At 33.4% G+C, this 15,719-nt stretch overlaps 1 protein-coding gene across 2 annotated transcripts in view; it reads left to right on the top strand.

Moving 5' to 3' along the window:
- The window catches only part of LOC124542927, a 232,060-nt gene that overhangs the window by 146,955 nt on the left and 69,386 nt on the right, over positions 1-15,719 (top strand). For both annotated transcript variants that reach the window (XM_047120870.1, XM_047120871.1), the window contains one exon: positions 944-1,006. In XM_047120870.1, the coding sequence (XP_046976826.1) occupies positions 944-1,006 (63 nt within the window). The remainder of the gene's footprint in view (positions 1-943; positions 1,007-15,719) is intronic.

The following is a 15,719-nucleotide window of genomic DNA, read 5'->3' on the forward strand; positions in this document are numbered from 1 at the left end:
TAATTATATAATTATTAATTCGGCACCACTGACAATTAACGTGCTTAATTTGTATTTATTACGTTCTATTGGTTTCCAATTGTTGAAATTCGACTTTAATTTCGTAATATGGATAGTCTGAGATCAGATTAATTACCACGATAATAAAAAAAAAACAATTATAATTCCGAATGGAGAGAAGATTTCGAGTTTACTTTGTGCAAGCCCGTTTTAGTAGGTACCACCTACTCATTAGTTATTATATCGCCAAATAACAATACTCAGTATTGTTGTGTTTCGGTTTGAAGGGTGAGTGAGCCAGTGTAACTACAGGCACAAGGGACATAACAACTCAGTTCCCAAAGTTGGTCGCACATTGACGATGTAAGGAATAGTTAATATTTATTACAGCTTCATTGTCTATGGCTGATGGTGACCACTTACCATCAGGTGGCCTATATGCTCGTCCGCCAACTTATACCATAAAAAAAAACAATAAGGTGGTATTTAATTATCGACGATTCAAAAAACGCTTCATTTGATTTGATTTGATTTGAATAGTGCCCCGTATAAATATTAATAAACTCACTTGGGGCATATTTACATTCGACGTGTCTATTAAGCTTTGAGGTACTCCATTGCCGTCGAGCACGAATTAAACAATAATGAAATTACAGTGACTCTGATCTGAACATTATTTTATAGATACAATAAAATTGAAGTTTCTATTAAAATTCTATTAATTAAAAAATTACATTTTGTACAATTTTTGTCGAAAAATTTGGCTGAACCGATTTTGACGGGACTTTCATTGGCAGATAACTGATATAATAGGAAGTAACTTAGGCCACAATATTTTTGGTTTTTGTTAAAGGTCGCGGGCAGAGCTAGTCTTTGATAAAAATCGACACGTACCCGATGTGCTAGCTTAAAACAAAATTTCAATATCTTTCATTTGTTTCAGCTCGACTTCAACCCAATAACATCGTTCCTGTTTACCCTCGACTTTTTCATCATCGTGCTGAACGTAAGTACTTAATTTTCTCTCCTTTCAATTAATTAAAAAGGGCGCGTCATAAAACTTTTATCTCTGCTCGTCGTTCAGCTTTAACGTTTGAGTCAATTGAAATCAAAATAAACCTCGTGAAAAAGTATTCTTTATCGCTTCAAAGAATTTACCGTTATATTTTGCGGGTAAAGAAATATGAGATTGAATACACTATTGGGTCACGTTTTCTGCGAGCTATATAGTGATTATTTAAATTTGAATTTAGAACCAATTCGGGCTTTGTTTTTTTTTTATTGTTTTCGTCGTTCAAATATTCGAATGTACAAATCATGCCAGCAATTTCAGAGTAAGTCTTTGATTTGTCCTGCTTTTATGGCACAACTGACCTATGGTTGTACGTGATTGTTTTACGAACATTCTTTTGTAACCTGGAATGCGACATAGATTTATTTTTATACCAAACGAATATGCGGTTCTCGTTGCATATATCAGTCGCTTTTTTCACTAAATGAATTTCGTTCAACGTCAAAATGACTTAACAGATTCAGTTTATATTAATATTTATTACTTACGTAAATAGGGATACGTTTTATTCTGAAACTGTTGTTTTTAATTTAAATATAACAATCAGAATGAAAGATTGAATTGTAATTAAATTTGTTGAAATATTTATTGTGATTTACCGAAACTTTCATTTTAATCTTAGTTTTTACGTTTACATATATGATTTTAATTCGTGGTGGGGTTTTGTATAAGTGCGCTTGGGTGAGGCGCAACTCTTGGTATCGTTAGGTTAAAGGGTCAAAGTGAGCCAGTGTAACTAAAGGCACAAGGAACAAGACATCTTAACTCCCAAACTTCGAGTCATAATGAATGATTTATAATTATTATATCAATTTTCCATTCTATATATTCTCATTCTATATCTTCTATATATCTATATTGCATACATAAACGTACACTGCATATATTTATATATTAAGGATAACCTAAAAACTAGAAGGAATCGTTTAGTGTGAAAAGTGTTCATACGCTGCTCCAAGAAGTACGCTGCCGCCTAACTACTTGTAGCTTGTGACGTGACTCGTAAATTCGGTACTATAACTTCAACAGACGACAGAAGTTTAGGATAAAATTACACTTCGAAAACATGTCCTAAAAATGTACCCTTGTTTTTTACTTTACCGTTTGATGTCCACCTATAAGAACTTTTTAGTAAATAACGTTTAAGCAAGACGTTCGTCATATTAAAAAAAAAGTAACTTTAAATTGGATTTCCGAAAATCCATCACCGTTGGGATGTACGCGAGGGAGTCGGGGAGGTATTAATAGTCAATACACTCCGCTTTTTATGTACCGTATTCAACATGTTTGAAATTCGACAGGATTTTCCGTAAACTTTGTATACATTCGGTAAAATTTTATTAACATCTCCCTCGCAGGTAATTTTATTCGTTTTAATACTCACACATTTTAATCTTAATAAATGTATTTTATTTGTGTCGCTGTAGAATCTTTTTAAGATTATTAAATATCGAGTGCATTAGGTATGTTAGAGGAGAATATATTGTCCTTGAAAACTCATTTCCAAGAATATTCTCGATATTTTTATTCTTTACTTTAGCAGAGTGTGTAGTTTAGTCTGTTTAAATAATATGACATTTTTGCGATAAAATATTTAAAACAAAGTTGATTAACAAAGTAGTACAAGTTTCAAAATAAAACGAATGTGAGTGTATTTATTTTAAAAAATATCAAACTCACAAAAATAATAACTTAGTCGTACAAATAACGTATGAATTGGAATTTATATTGTGTTCCTAGAGTTCAATCTGCTCATATAATACTTTTAGCAGCCAGAAACACAAAAGATTATAAACAAATATTGCAAACTCTAAAACTAAAATAGCATTAAGTAAAATCAAAAACGTACGTGTCCTTCATTATGTCCAACCCTCACCGTGACAGAGCCGAGATGGCACAGTGGTTAGAACACGTTCATTTTAACCGATGATTGCGAGTTCAAACCCAGGCAAGCACCACTACATATATGTGCTTAATTTGTTTTTATAATTCATCTCGTTCTCAGCGGTGAAGGAAAACATCGCGAGGAAACCTACATGTGTTTAATTTCATTGAAATTCTGTCACATGTTCATTCCACCGACCCGCATTGGAACAGCGTGGTGAAATATGTTCCAAACCCTCCCCTTAATGTGAGAGGAGGCCTTAGCCCAGCAGACTCAACTCCTTACATACGCATGAAAACTCCTTACAATACTTTTAGCAATCAGAAGGAAAAATAATTAAAAAAAAAAAAAAAACAATCGAAACAACCTATAGCTAACTTGTTTAAAAATGATCTTAATTTTTAACAGTAATTCAAAATATTGAGCAATTACAAACAACCGTTAATTTCAGATATGAGAAACACATAAATAAACACAAAACCACAATTATAAATGAGAAAGTGACCTACAGTCTATCGAGCGGTCGTTTTTATACAAGTCGCTTCCGACTCGTAAACGTTTCCAACTACCCGCAATACGTTCGGCTTATAATACATTATAATATTAAAAAGTTTATATTGTCTTATATTTACTTGGAAGTGACTGTTTCAAAAATATTGCTGCATTATTTTATGACCTACCTACAGATTCACACGGGTACAATAATAATACCTGCATCTTCATTATTATTATTATTATCTTCTCATATTTTAAACCAAAGTCGCTTACCGCTGTCTGTCCCTATGTACGCAACGGATTGTGATGCGGTTTTTTTACTAGATAGATTGATTCGAGAGGAAGGTTTTTGTATATATCACATAGACAGTATAGTAAAGAAACACTAATGATTTTAGAGGTTTCTGTGATGTGATGTGATGTCGTAAATTAACACAGCTGTTGTAGTACTTATACATATTTATTATGAGTAAGTTTAACCCGTGCGAAGTGGGTCGGGTCGCTAGTTAAGATTAAAGAACAAATATGAAAAGTTGGGATTATCGTGTTTTCTCAACTATAACATGCATTTATTATACATATACATCCTTGATGAAATTAGTTACGTAGTTTACAAGATCTAAGCGTAGAGACGGCGAAAGCAACTTTGTTCAATACAATGTACAGATTTGATAGAATTTATTAGTTTAATATTTCATCACAATCAAAATTTCAAGATTAAATTTTACGTTCAATGTTTCAGTAATTAATTAAGAAAATAGAGATCGCTAAAACATTTTCTAATATATAATTTTGAATTATTTTTATTTTTGGTTAGATGGATCGTAATATCAAATTAAGGTTTCAAGGGAACAAAATACTGAGTAATGAAGATATTCACTGGATAACATTTATTATGCCGTCTTTTGAGTAATTTATCCACGCATAAAAAAATCTGTATATCAACTCTTAAATATTTCTGAACTTTTTTCCAATCTCATTGATAAGTTATTACGAATTCTCATTATAGAAGCTTGTCAAAAGTAGGATAACAGTAGCATTCTAAACTCCTTTCCCTACTGAAAACTATTTTCAGGAAAACTTCTTATCATGGTGGAAATGCTTCTAACCTTCTCTTTTAAGGGGAGAGAAGGTCTTAGCCCATCAGTAGGAAATTTACAGGCTGTAGTTATATAGAAGTGCAATATAAAAATATGGCGTTTGTATTCGTCAATTTTCAGAACACTACTTCTTATGATTGATTAAAAGTACGTACTAAGTTTTTCGCTAGTTCTTACAATACGAACCATTGATAACTTTAAATTGAATTAAATCTTCTACAAATGCGACCTAAAACAGCTTGTAAGCGTCTACACAGAAGAATTTTATTTTTATGCTCAACGAAATAAATTTATTATGAACTACTTTGTTTGAGACTTTGAATGTGACTCAAATACAAAGAATTAAAAATTGTTCTAATTATAAATTGTTTTCATTTCCACCTGACATTTCGCAAATTGAAAAAGTTTCATTGTTTTCATAAGATCTTAATATTATCTAAGAATTAAATAGAAATATGAAACAATTGTATGGATGATTACTTTTATAATTCAGAACCATTTGATTCTTTATTCGAACATAAAAGATTCTGCGGTGATATTCTGTATCACTTCGTATCTTAGTCGTAAAATCACGATGAAACGATATTTTGATGCTCCATCTTTAAAATGATCATTGTAGTCGTCTTATAATATTTTCTGATATTTTTCATAACAAAATTTTCACACAAAGCATCTTAAAATTTCCCTTGAAATTTAGTAGGTACAGTATATGCTTCAAACCACCGTTTCATTAATCACACTTATGTTTTATATCGTTAATATTCACTATGAAACTGTAACTGCCGTCAACTGACTGTTAGTTTAAAATACTATGTCAGCATAATAATACATTGTACGTAATTTTTTTAAATAAATAAATATAAAACAACAACACATACATTACTCTGATCCCAATGTAAGTAGCTAAAGCGCTTGTGTTATGGAAGATCAGAAGTAACGAAGGTACCACAAACACCCGGACCCCAGACAACATAGAAAACTAATTATAATCTACATCGACTCGGTCGGGAATCGAACCCGGTACCTCGGCGTGGCGTACCCATGAAAACCGGTGAACACACCACTCGACCACGGAGGTCGTCAAGACGAGACGTCATTTTAATGTGTATTTTTTATTACATAATCAGAGGGATTAGCAAAAGCATCACCTGATTGATGGTCATAATGGCTTATAAACATCGCTGCTCTATAATAAATAGATTATCACTAGTTTCACTAACATTGTCCCTAGCGCTTCAGCTTACTTCACTTAAGCTTCGAAATCTGGCGATTAACAGTACTTCGCTTATATGCGCGGCACTCTTTGACGGTAGAATATTGCTCCCTAAGATAGTGATCTAATAATAAATATATTTTTGGAAATATATTACAAATTAAATTTATAAATAAATGGTAATATAAACTTAATTAAAATAATCCAAAGAACGGACGAAAACAATGAAAAACTTGTAATATCGCTTTGAATTACTTTCCGTTTCGAAACATTCACAAATTTACGTCTTTGTATTTAAACAAAAGACATTTTACAATCAATTTAAATAGAATTTTCTTAAACACAATGTAGAAACTTTCTACTAAAATAAAGTACTTGAGTGATACATTTTTTTTATTCAGTACAAACGTGAACATTTAATTGTTTTAAATACTCTGATTTCCTTTCAAAGTACTAGCACAATTGAATTATATCTGTGAAAGCTTCAACGGGTAGTTTTCTTTATAAAATAAAACATTTATATATACATGATTAAATAGTGATCAATACCTTCGAATGACATTAGTGATACGAAATAAAACACATTCATATCTAGCTTTGAGGTCACAAAATAAATTTAAAGAATATATGTAGATCAGACCGCTACCCAAAAGTAAAATATCATCGGCTTTTGCGCTGAAAAGGAGCAAAAAAGATAATCTATCATCCTTAAAGGTTTTATTTATATATTCGATTGTGTTCCAAATATGAATTATACTTCTGTCGTTCAATACTTCATTTCTTTCTTTACATCACGAATTTGTAAGAAAAAAATTCATACATAGTTATACTTCCACTTTACCTTTGAAATTGATTTTCCATAAATAATTTCGACGATCGACAATCGGCGACCTCCAAGGTCGAGTGGTGTGTACACCGGTTTTCGTGGGTACGCCACTTCGAGGTCCTGGGTTCGATTCCCGTTTGAGTCGATGAAGATTATCATAAGTTTTCTATGTTGTCTTGGGTCTGGGTGTTTGTGGTACCGTCGTTACTTCTGATTTTCCATAACACAAGTGCTTTAGCTACTTACATTGGGATCAGAGTAATGTATATGATGTTGTCTCATATTTATTTATTATTTTCCTTTGAATGACTGAGTCACTATAGTTTCAAAATCTGACGATTAACAGTATTTCGCTTATATGCGCGGCACTCTGTAACATTTTATAGTAAAAGAACTTTATAGGAAAAGATCATCGATAAGGTATTTATCGTACAGTTCAAATTATAGGAAATAGTTATTTTCACATTTTTTTGCTCTGTAATATGCTTGTGTAAATAATATAAATAATCATTTTATACTTACGCTAAAACGAAGACATTATCAATAAACCAAAGCCCGTAGTGGCTTACTCATCCTTCAAAACAGAACACAACAATACAGCGTACTGATGTTTAGAGGTAGAATATCTGATGAATGGATGGTACCTACCTAGGCGGGCATGCACAAAGCCCTACCACCAAGTGAATCATCCCAACTTTGCTGTAAAAATGAAACCTTAATAATAAACCAAGATACAGATAATATATGATATCTATATAAGAATCATAAGAGTAAAACGACGGACAAAATTGAACTTTCCAGAGGGGTTGGAATTAATTACGGTCATGTATAATGCTTAGTAAGCACGACCTTTCTCGAAACTCGTAACACACATAATACGTAGGCACACTATCACTTACACGGACATATGCAACTACACACACACATCTGCAACTACACACACACATCTGCAACTACACACACACATCGACTGTTATTGTGTGTAAGACAAGATTTTTCTTCAAACATAGTAGTTTAGTGGGTTGTGTGTTTTGAACGTCTCGGTCCATCATATTGGTAAAGCCGAAAATGGTTGTTTTTATCTTCGAAGGATGAATGAGTCAGTGTAACACACATAGTTGCCATGCCTTTTTTACATTATACTTCAATACATTTTGACGTTTTAAAGTTTTATTTTACAGAACATCAGCAGATCTTCACTGCTCTTCGAGCTGGTCACCTTCTTGGTTTTTATTTTTTTCGTACATAGATATGATTAGATTTTTAACGTACCTATACATTTGATTAGATCAAACTTTAGTTTTATAAAAATTGAACAAGCAGGATAAGATAGTAAGACTTTAATCATATCATCATCATAATCATATCAGTGGGCCCTGCTCCGGGTTCAAACAGTAGAGAGTACAGTCTCCGTGTCCTCGAAATGTCATTTGGTGGCAAATTCATGTCATGTACGTCTAATATTTCTTATAGTATCTATGTTAGCTATTAGTGACAAACTTACATCAGATAGCCCGTTTGACAGTTCGCTAACTGTCAAAAGGGCTACCTGTCAAAAAGTAAAAATGTAAAGGAGGTTTGATTACATGAATCTTGGCTGGTCCACCAAGTTCAGAGAAGTCCGATCAATTTAGTTACATTGTTATGTCATCTCATGCTCGTACGGTACCTGTATAGGACGGACACAATTCAGCCATATGTGGTACAACTACAAAATTTATAGAAATTTTGAGATGAACTCATGTCTCACCATTGTAACATGCTATTAATTTACTTTGACTTTTGTAAAAGTACATCCCACCAAAAACATTAAATGTAAAAAAATGCCAAGTTTCTCGATGCAGTCTTTCCATCGTAAAAAGTTTTAAGATCTCATAGAAGCCAAGTCCTATTCAAATTATTATTTAGTTATAAATCAACATTTAGTAATTGTATCATGAGTTTTCTGTATATTATAATTGTAGTGACTTGAACTTTGTCCACGTCAAAGATATAGGGGGGGCGAAACAGCCACGAATCGCTTCGAGAAAAGATGGTACGGCCCGTTATCCGGCCCGGTATCGTGCCCGTTTTGCTCGAGATTTGGCTGACTGCACTGCCGTGGCCCATGATTTTAGAAAACAATTATGAATACTTATCATGAAGTGGTATTTGAAAGAAAACGATGTTAGCTTGTACATTAACATACGAATTAAATATATGAGGATACTACTAGCCTTCTACATTGTTGTTAAAACAAAATTAGTTTTATAATGATTAATACGATGTACATTATGGGATTATTAGGAGAGCCATTAGGAGAAATCTCGAGTTTTGCGAGATCACACGATCACGTTGACAGATCTCAAAAGAACTTTGTTCAATTAATCTTGATTACCTCCAATGGCCTTACGAAAGTTAACTTAAAGCAATTCCACAAAACTATACTAGCAGCTTCTTAACTTTGAAGAGATTAATTCATTTTTCGTGTAATTATTTATGCCAACGATTTTTTCGTTAAGGTTTCTTAATTTTAAATTATTTTCAGTTTTTCATAGTTCGATTAGATTCGAGGATGTTTTAAGAGGACGATTTTATGACTCAAACAATAGACAGTCTGTCTAAGTATATCGTTGCCTATTATTTATATATTCACAAATTGACGTTATATGATAAAACGGAAAACACAAAATGTTTTTCATTTAAAGATCTCAAGCAACAAACAACACAGCCTGTAAATTTCCCACTGCTCAGCTAAGGCCTCCTCTCCCTTTGAGGAAAAGGTTTGGAACATATTCCACCACGCTGTTCCAATGGGTTGGTGGAATACAGATGTGGCAGAATTTCTATGAAATTTATCACATGCAGGTTTCCTCACGATGTTTTGCTTCACCGCTGAGCATGCACGAATCAACGGTGCTTGCCTGTCAATTGTATGTTCAACTAAGTTCAAGGTGAAGTTTTAGTACGATCTTCTATGTTATTCAAGTCAATCGAGTCTGACGCAAGAAGTTTTCACTTCTGTAACATGGTCCAAGTTGCGTTTGTTTCTTTTTACTTTGTCCTATATAGCCATATAGCATCAGAAGGACAATCTTTATAGAAAAATGACTTAAGTGATGTTAATAATCGTTTTGGAGGCGTCAGACAGGCTCAAGAGAGACTAAGTAGACAAATTATAGTGCCCAAGTCTCTAAACAAATGTACTCACGCTGATCGACGTCTCTATGTATTTATAACCTAGTCGACAGCAAATCCAACATGGCTGGAAAGAGTTGACAACAAGTGAAGACTACATAGACAGAATTTACTCACGTTCTGAGATACAGGAGAGTATCACTGCAAATATCAAGACCTATCACTATTTATTATTTTAAATATATTTTTAACCCAGTACCACGGAATCTTTAGATTTACAAGCGATGCCTACCAGCAAATATTAATTAAATTTAATAAAAAGACAACAAACAACCGTAAGCGATGACAGATTAGCCTTTTATCGCGTCGCGTACAATATTTTACGTTGATTTGACGTATAGATTTATTCCCTAGAGAAAGCGCCCCTCCACTTAAAATTATCGAATTTCAAGAGTGACGCTCAAGCTTATAAAATGAGCTTAGTCTGTATAAGACAGTAAACATGATATAAATTAGTTATATTATGATTCAATAAATCCTTCTTCAGGCAAGGTATCCGTTTCTATTCTAAATTCCGCCGTCATTTTTTACACACATTATATATTTGTAATAAAGGCATAATATTCGATACAAGATTTTATAGATGATAAAAAATCTTGGAATGTGACTTCCAGGTAGGATATGTATACATACATATGTAAAGAAAAAGTATTTTCTTTAATTTGAATTCCGCGTATGAACTGTCATCGAACGCATCATGACAATTAAATTTTGTTAGCTATAAAATATCGATAGAGAGTTCTTAGAAAAGTAAAGAATTTTGTAATTTAGTACAAAGACATTGTTAATAGTAACATTAAATGTCGTTTCTTTTACAGAGAAACACAATTTTGTTTTATTAACCGTGTCATCCTAGACAAAAGAATAAAATCTTATCAAAAAAATATTCCCATCATTTTTACAGCAGTAAATTCTCCCTTTTCAAATGGCTTAAATGAGAGATTAAATCAGACATTAGTTAATAAAATCAGGTGCAAGATAAACGAACATGACACAAAAATGGCATGGACGACTATAGCCCACAATTGTGTGCAGAAATACAATGAAACGGAGCATACTATCACTGGATATGCTCCTAAATACCTACTTTATGGTACAGATGTTACGATTTTGCCAAATGAGTTAAAACAGAAGAAGACTGATCATGATTTAATCCAGGCTAGGAAAAAAGCTTTAGAAAATACAATCAAATCACATAATTACAACAAGACAATTTATGATAAAAATAGAAAACATATAGAGTTCAAAGTCGGTGATATTGTTTTTATAGAAAATGGAAACAAACTCAATCGAAAGAAGCTCGATGAACTGAAACTTGGACCGTACAAAATTTTAGAAAAGATTTCAAACTCAATTTACAAAATAAATACTGAACATAAGAGATCAGAGTCGATTTTTTTCCACATTTCAAAGCTAACACCAGCTCCTATCTACGATTAAAGACTGTGCAAGAAAAAAACATCTCCATATTACTTTCTTTGCGGAGGGGGGGAGATGTAAAGAAAAAGTATTTTCTTTAATTTGAATTCCGCGTATGAACTGTCATCGAACGCATCATGACAATTAAATTTTGTTAGCTATAAAATATCGATAGAGAGTTCTTAGAAAAGTAAAGAATTTTGTAATTTAGTACAAAGACATTGTTAATAGTAACATTAAATGTCGTTTCTTTTACGCACACAATTTTGTTTTATTAACCGTGTCATCCTAGACAAAAGAATAAAATCTTATACATATATGTATAATTTACTACTATAGACCGACTATCGAATGAATCTCTTCTGCGTTCGTTCAATTCTCAGAAAATGATTCCTAATGGGCATTCCATACATTGCAGCTGCATTCCATAATACTGTGTGCTAATGTTTTTTAAAGCGTTTTAATTTTGCATATTTTACAGATCAAAGATTATGCGTTGAATCTCAATCTGTATTGTAAAAAAACTTCATATCGCTATTATTAATTCTATAAGAAAGTATACTCATATCAGTCGACATTAAACATCTCTTGATTTTTTTTTAATAGGCTTTAAAAACTTATCAGTGGCACACATGCTAACTTTTGATCTACACATTTAACTCAAACACAGTGTATTATTATTTATATTACTTGGTGGTAGGGCTTTGCGCAAGCCCATTTGGGGTCACTCATCAGATATTCTACCGCTAAACAACAGTACTTGATATTGTTGTGTTCCGGTTTGAAGGGCGAGTGACCCAGTTTTACTACATACACAAGCGACATAACATCTTAGTTCCTAAGGTTGGTGGCGCATTCGCAATGTAAGGAATGGGTAATGTTTCTTGCAGCGCCATTGTCTATGGGTGGTGGTGACCACTTACTATAAGGTGGCCCATACGCTCATCTCCAACCAATACATACATACATACTCCCTTATAATACTTAAACTCGCTTGAATATTTCTGTATATAATTATTATTTCCATATGAAGCCGCGAAGTATTGCTAGTCGTGGATTAATATATTGTGAGTCGAGTGTAGGGTAAGAGGCGTTAAATGTCTGCCTGTCCGTAAAATATTCAGGACGGGAACACGATTAAGACTCAATGCCATATAAAATGTATAAAACGTTTTGTGTTTACGGCAGAAGTTCATCGTAAAATACAACTTTTATACTTGCTCTATATTTTCTTCAACATTAAAACCTGTTATTAAGGCTCAAACACATCTGAGCCTGAATGCCAAAGAATTCTTAACTCAAAGTCAAACCTTATATGGTGTAACTTTAACGGTTTCATGAATGTGTGAAACGAACTTAAGTTTGTAAAAAAAGTTATACATTAATAAAGTGAAGTTATTAATCAAGCAATCATTATGAAAACTCCTCACCTAGTTTTTAGGAGATTTATTGTGAAAATTAGTTTTTATTGTTCTTCTCGTTCCATAAAGAAGCCATGGGCAAAATTAAAAAAAGGTGAATAGAATGTCTAATATCGTTTTAAATTTTTGGCGTGACCAAAGAAAATAGGGGATTCATTTTTATACGCCGTATATATTTAAGGCGGCGCGCCGCGGCGTACGCTTCACTACGGGGCACTATGCTTTTAACGGTTACGCTGTAAAGGTACTGCCTTTAGGCTTTTTGGCCTATTGTCCAGCCAACAGCACTAATTCTCACATAAAAATTAAAAGAAAATCCAATTCGTTGGGTTGGTACGGAACGGGAGTTGTCAACGTGATCTGTGGTTGGTAGAAATATTTTGTTTTGTATAAGTAATTCATGTTTAATTTTGGTAATAAATATAATTCAATGAGAACATGAATATGTATTTTTATTTTAATACAACATGATTTAAAAAAATAGTCTTAGTGAGATATAAAGAGCGTCTTTGCAGATGCAAACCCCGAAATGAAATTTAAATTTGTCCAATTTAAATTAGTTTCAAATTAAATTACGTGGATTTAAAGCGTGCCATTTAAAACAATGGTGATACTAAAATGTTTGCGTATGCGTTTTCAAGCACCTGTTACAAGTATAAACAGTTTCAACGGAGATGCTTAAACAATCCTGTTCAATTGCATTTTTATCGCAAACACAAACAATTAACATTATTTTAATAAAAACGCGCCATTCACCAGTTTTTTATTCGTTGGATGAAAACCCAAGTTTAATAATAATAACATTTATATCAACGATAAAGTTGATTATTAATACTAAGTGACTATTTCTAAAGTAAAGGTAATTAGCCTTATAACTATAATAATTTAATTAAAAATATTTAACATTGTTATGCTGAAAATAAGTACTTCAATGTATTGGAAAATAATTTAACCTGTATTTACGACGCCAAAACGGAGGAAACAGAAAGGCAAGTGTAGTAAAGTTTTTAAATAAGAATTTAAATTTCTACTTATACGGTTATCGAATTTCTCTGGATGCGAGCGGAATACGATATCTTTAAAATAGTATCTACAATAAATGCCACACTTCTTGACCGCAAAGCAATACATATGTTTATTTTAAAATGCTTTTCGAAAACATTTTATGAAGAAATAAATTGTGAGGCAACGCTCGCCATGCTAAACTAAGTAACATCACAAGGATAAATCAGCCGGAAAGTCTTTCTGTAGGAAAGTCAAGGTCGTCTTTGAAGAACCCAACCGACTACTAATGTTTGTTACAAATGTATCTTACCAGGGCCGTAGCCAGGATTTCATTTCGGGGGAGGTTCGTGCTCCAGAAAAAAAACAACAGGTTTATTTTAAAATAATCATAAATATATATGAAAATTATACACAATTTATACAAATTTATTTATAAGACAACCAACGACTTGTTTTATTAAAAAGAAAAGAGAGATAAGAAGATGAAAGTGAATACTACCGCTCCTGGACATTTGTGAGTTGGTGCGGTGCGATGCGGGTGAAATTTTGAATTTAGACAAGATGTCCGAAGGTAAATTTCAGCAACCAGGATTAATCCGAACAATGCCTCGGAACATTTCCCGTGAAAAATTCGGTAGGATAAACAGAATGATCAATGATCCAACACCTCTACGCAAAGCTAAGGGATCAAGCAGGTCGAAAAAGGCTTCATCATCGATAATTCGAGAAGCTCTGCGTTGGATATGGTCAAATGGAAGGAGTTAGTGCTGGGGAGCATCCAGTCCAATTTGCGCCTTCTTTTCTGGGATTATCATCATAAATACTGTCTTGCCTTGCTGATCACACCGAGCTTTTTTTGGCTTTGCCTTCCAATTGACCGCGGAACTGAAGAAGGAAGGAAGGAATCTTCTGAAATCACGGGGATACAACAAATGGTATTTTTTGTAGCGGTTAAGATCCGAAGCCACTAAGTGAGTCTCCCTGAGTGGAGGGGAAGTACTTCCTACTAAGAAAGTAAAAGAGATTCGGAAGAAGCGCTTTGTGCTTTACGCTATCGAAGGCCTTCGCTATGTCCAATGACCCTCAACGACGACAACGACGAATGACGGGCTGAAGCAGTTGAGAACAAAGGAGAGGTCCTTTGTTCTCAACTGCTTCAGCCCGTCTATGACAAAGGTAGAAGATCACCGGCTAAGCGACCACGATGGAAACGAGAACAAGGAGGTGATGGCTGTAGGCCTATAATTGGATTTGTCGGGGAGGTTGCTCTTTTTAGGGATCGGATGCACTAAAGCAGTCTTCCAGGAGTTCGGCTGCTTTTGTAATCGGCGACTATTCGGTAAAGAGCGCCGACTATCCGTTTTCTAACCTGAATCCCCAATATCCCTGTCTACGGCCATGTATCTTACCATCCGACAAATAAATTAGGCATGGTAAGCGATTTCCAGTAAGACCAGTACTATGTAAGGTAGAAATCCATTCGTATAACATTAAAAGTCAATAAAAGTATGCTTCAGTCCGAATTATTGTCATTAGTTTTATTGCTCCTAGTTGCATCAGTAAGGTTTGGTGCCTATCTTTACGTAGGGCTTTATACAAGGCTACCTAATTATTTACCAACTACCAACACAAATTTTATCACCAGACAGCAAAACTTTCGTATTCTGTTTTGTAGGGTGAGTGACAAAGCGTGATAAGCACAAGATCCGTAACGTATATTAATTCAGAATATTTCTTAAGATTATCTATTTATCTATTTTCTTTACAAATTAACAATGAACCTTAATATTCTCTTAGTAGTTGATTTGTAGATCCACATTCTTATTTTGAAATAAAAAAAAGCAAATCTCGAATTGTTTGTACGTTAAATTTGTACGTTCCTGACCAACAGCGGCGAGAGAAGATTACAGTGAATAATTTAGTTTTATTCCAAATTCAAATGTTTCACTATATTGTTAGTATTGTACCGATGTCTGTGGATGTCTAACGTTTACAGACCATGGTAATTAAATTAAGCATTTTATGTTTACATAAACCAAAACTCACGTTGAGGTTGAATCTAAACAAAGTGTTATAACTGGGGACCCCCTCCAATATCGCATTAAT

This window comes from Vanessa cardui, chromosome Z, assembly GCF_905220365.1.
Source record: "Vanessa cardui chromosome Z, ilVanCard2.1, whole genome shotgun sequence".
Taxonomy (NCBI): Eukaryota; Metazoa; Arthropoda; class Insecta; order Lepidoptera; family Nymphalidae; genus Vanessa; species Vanessa cardui.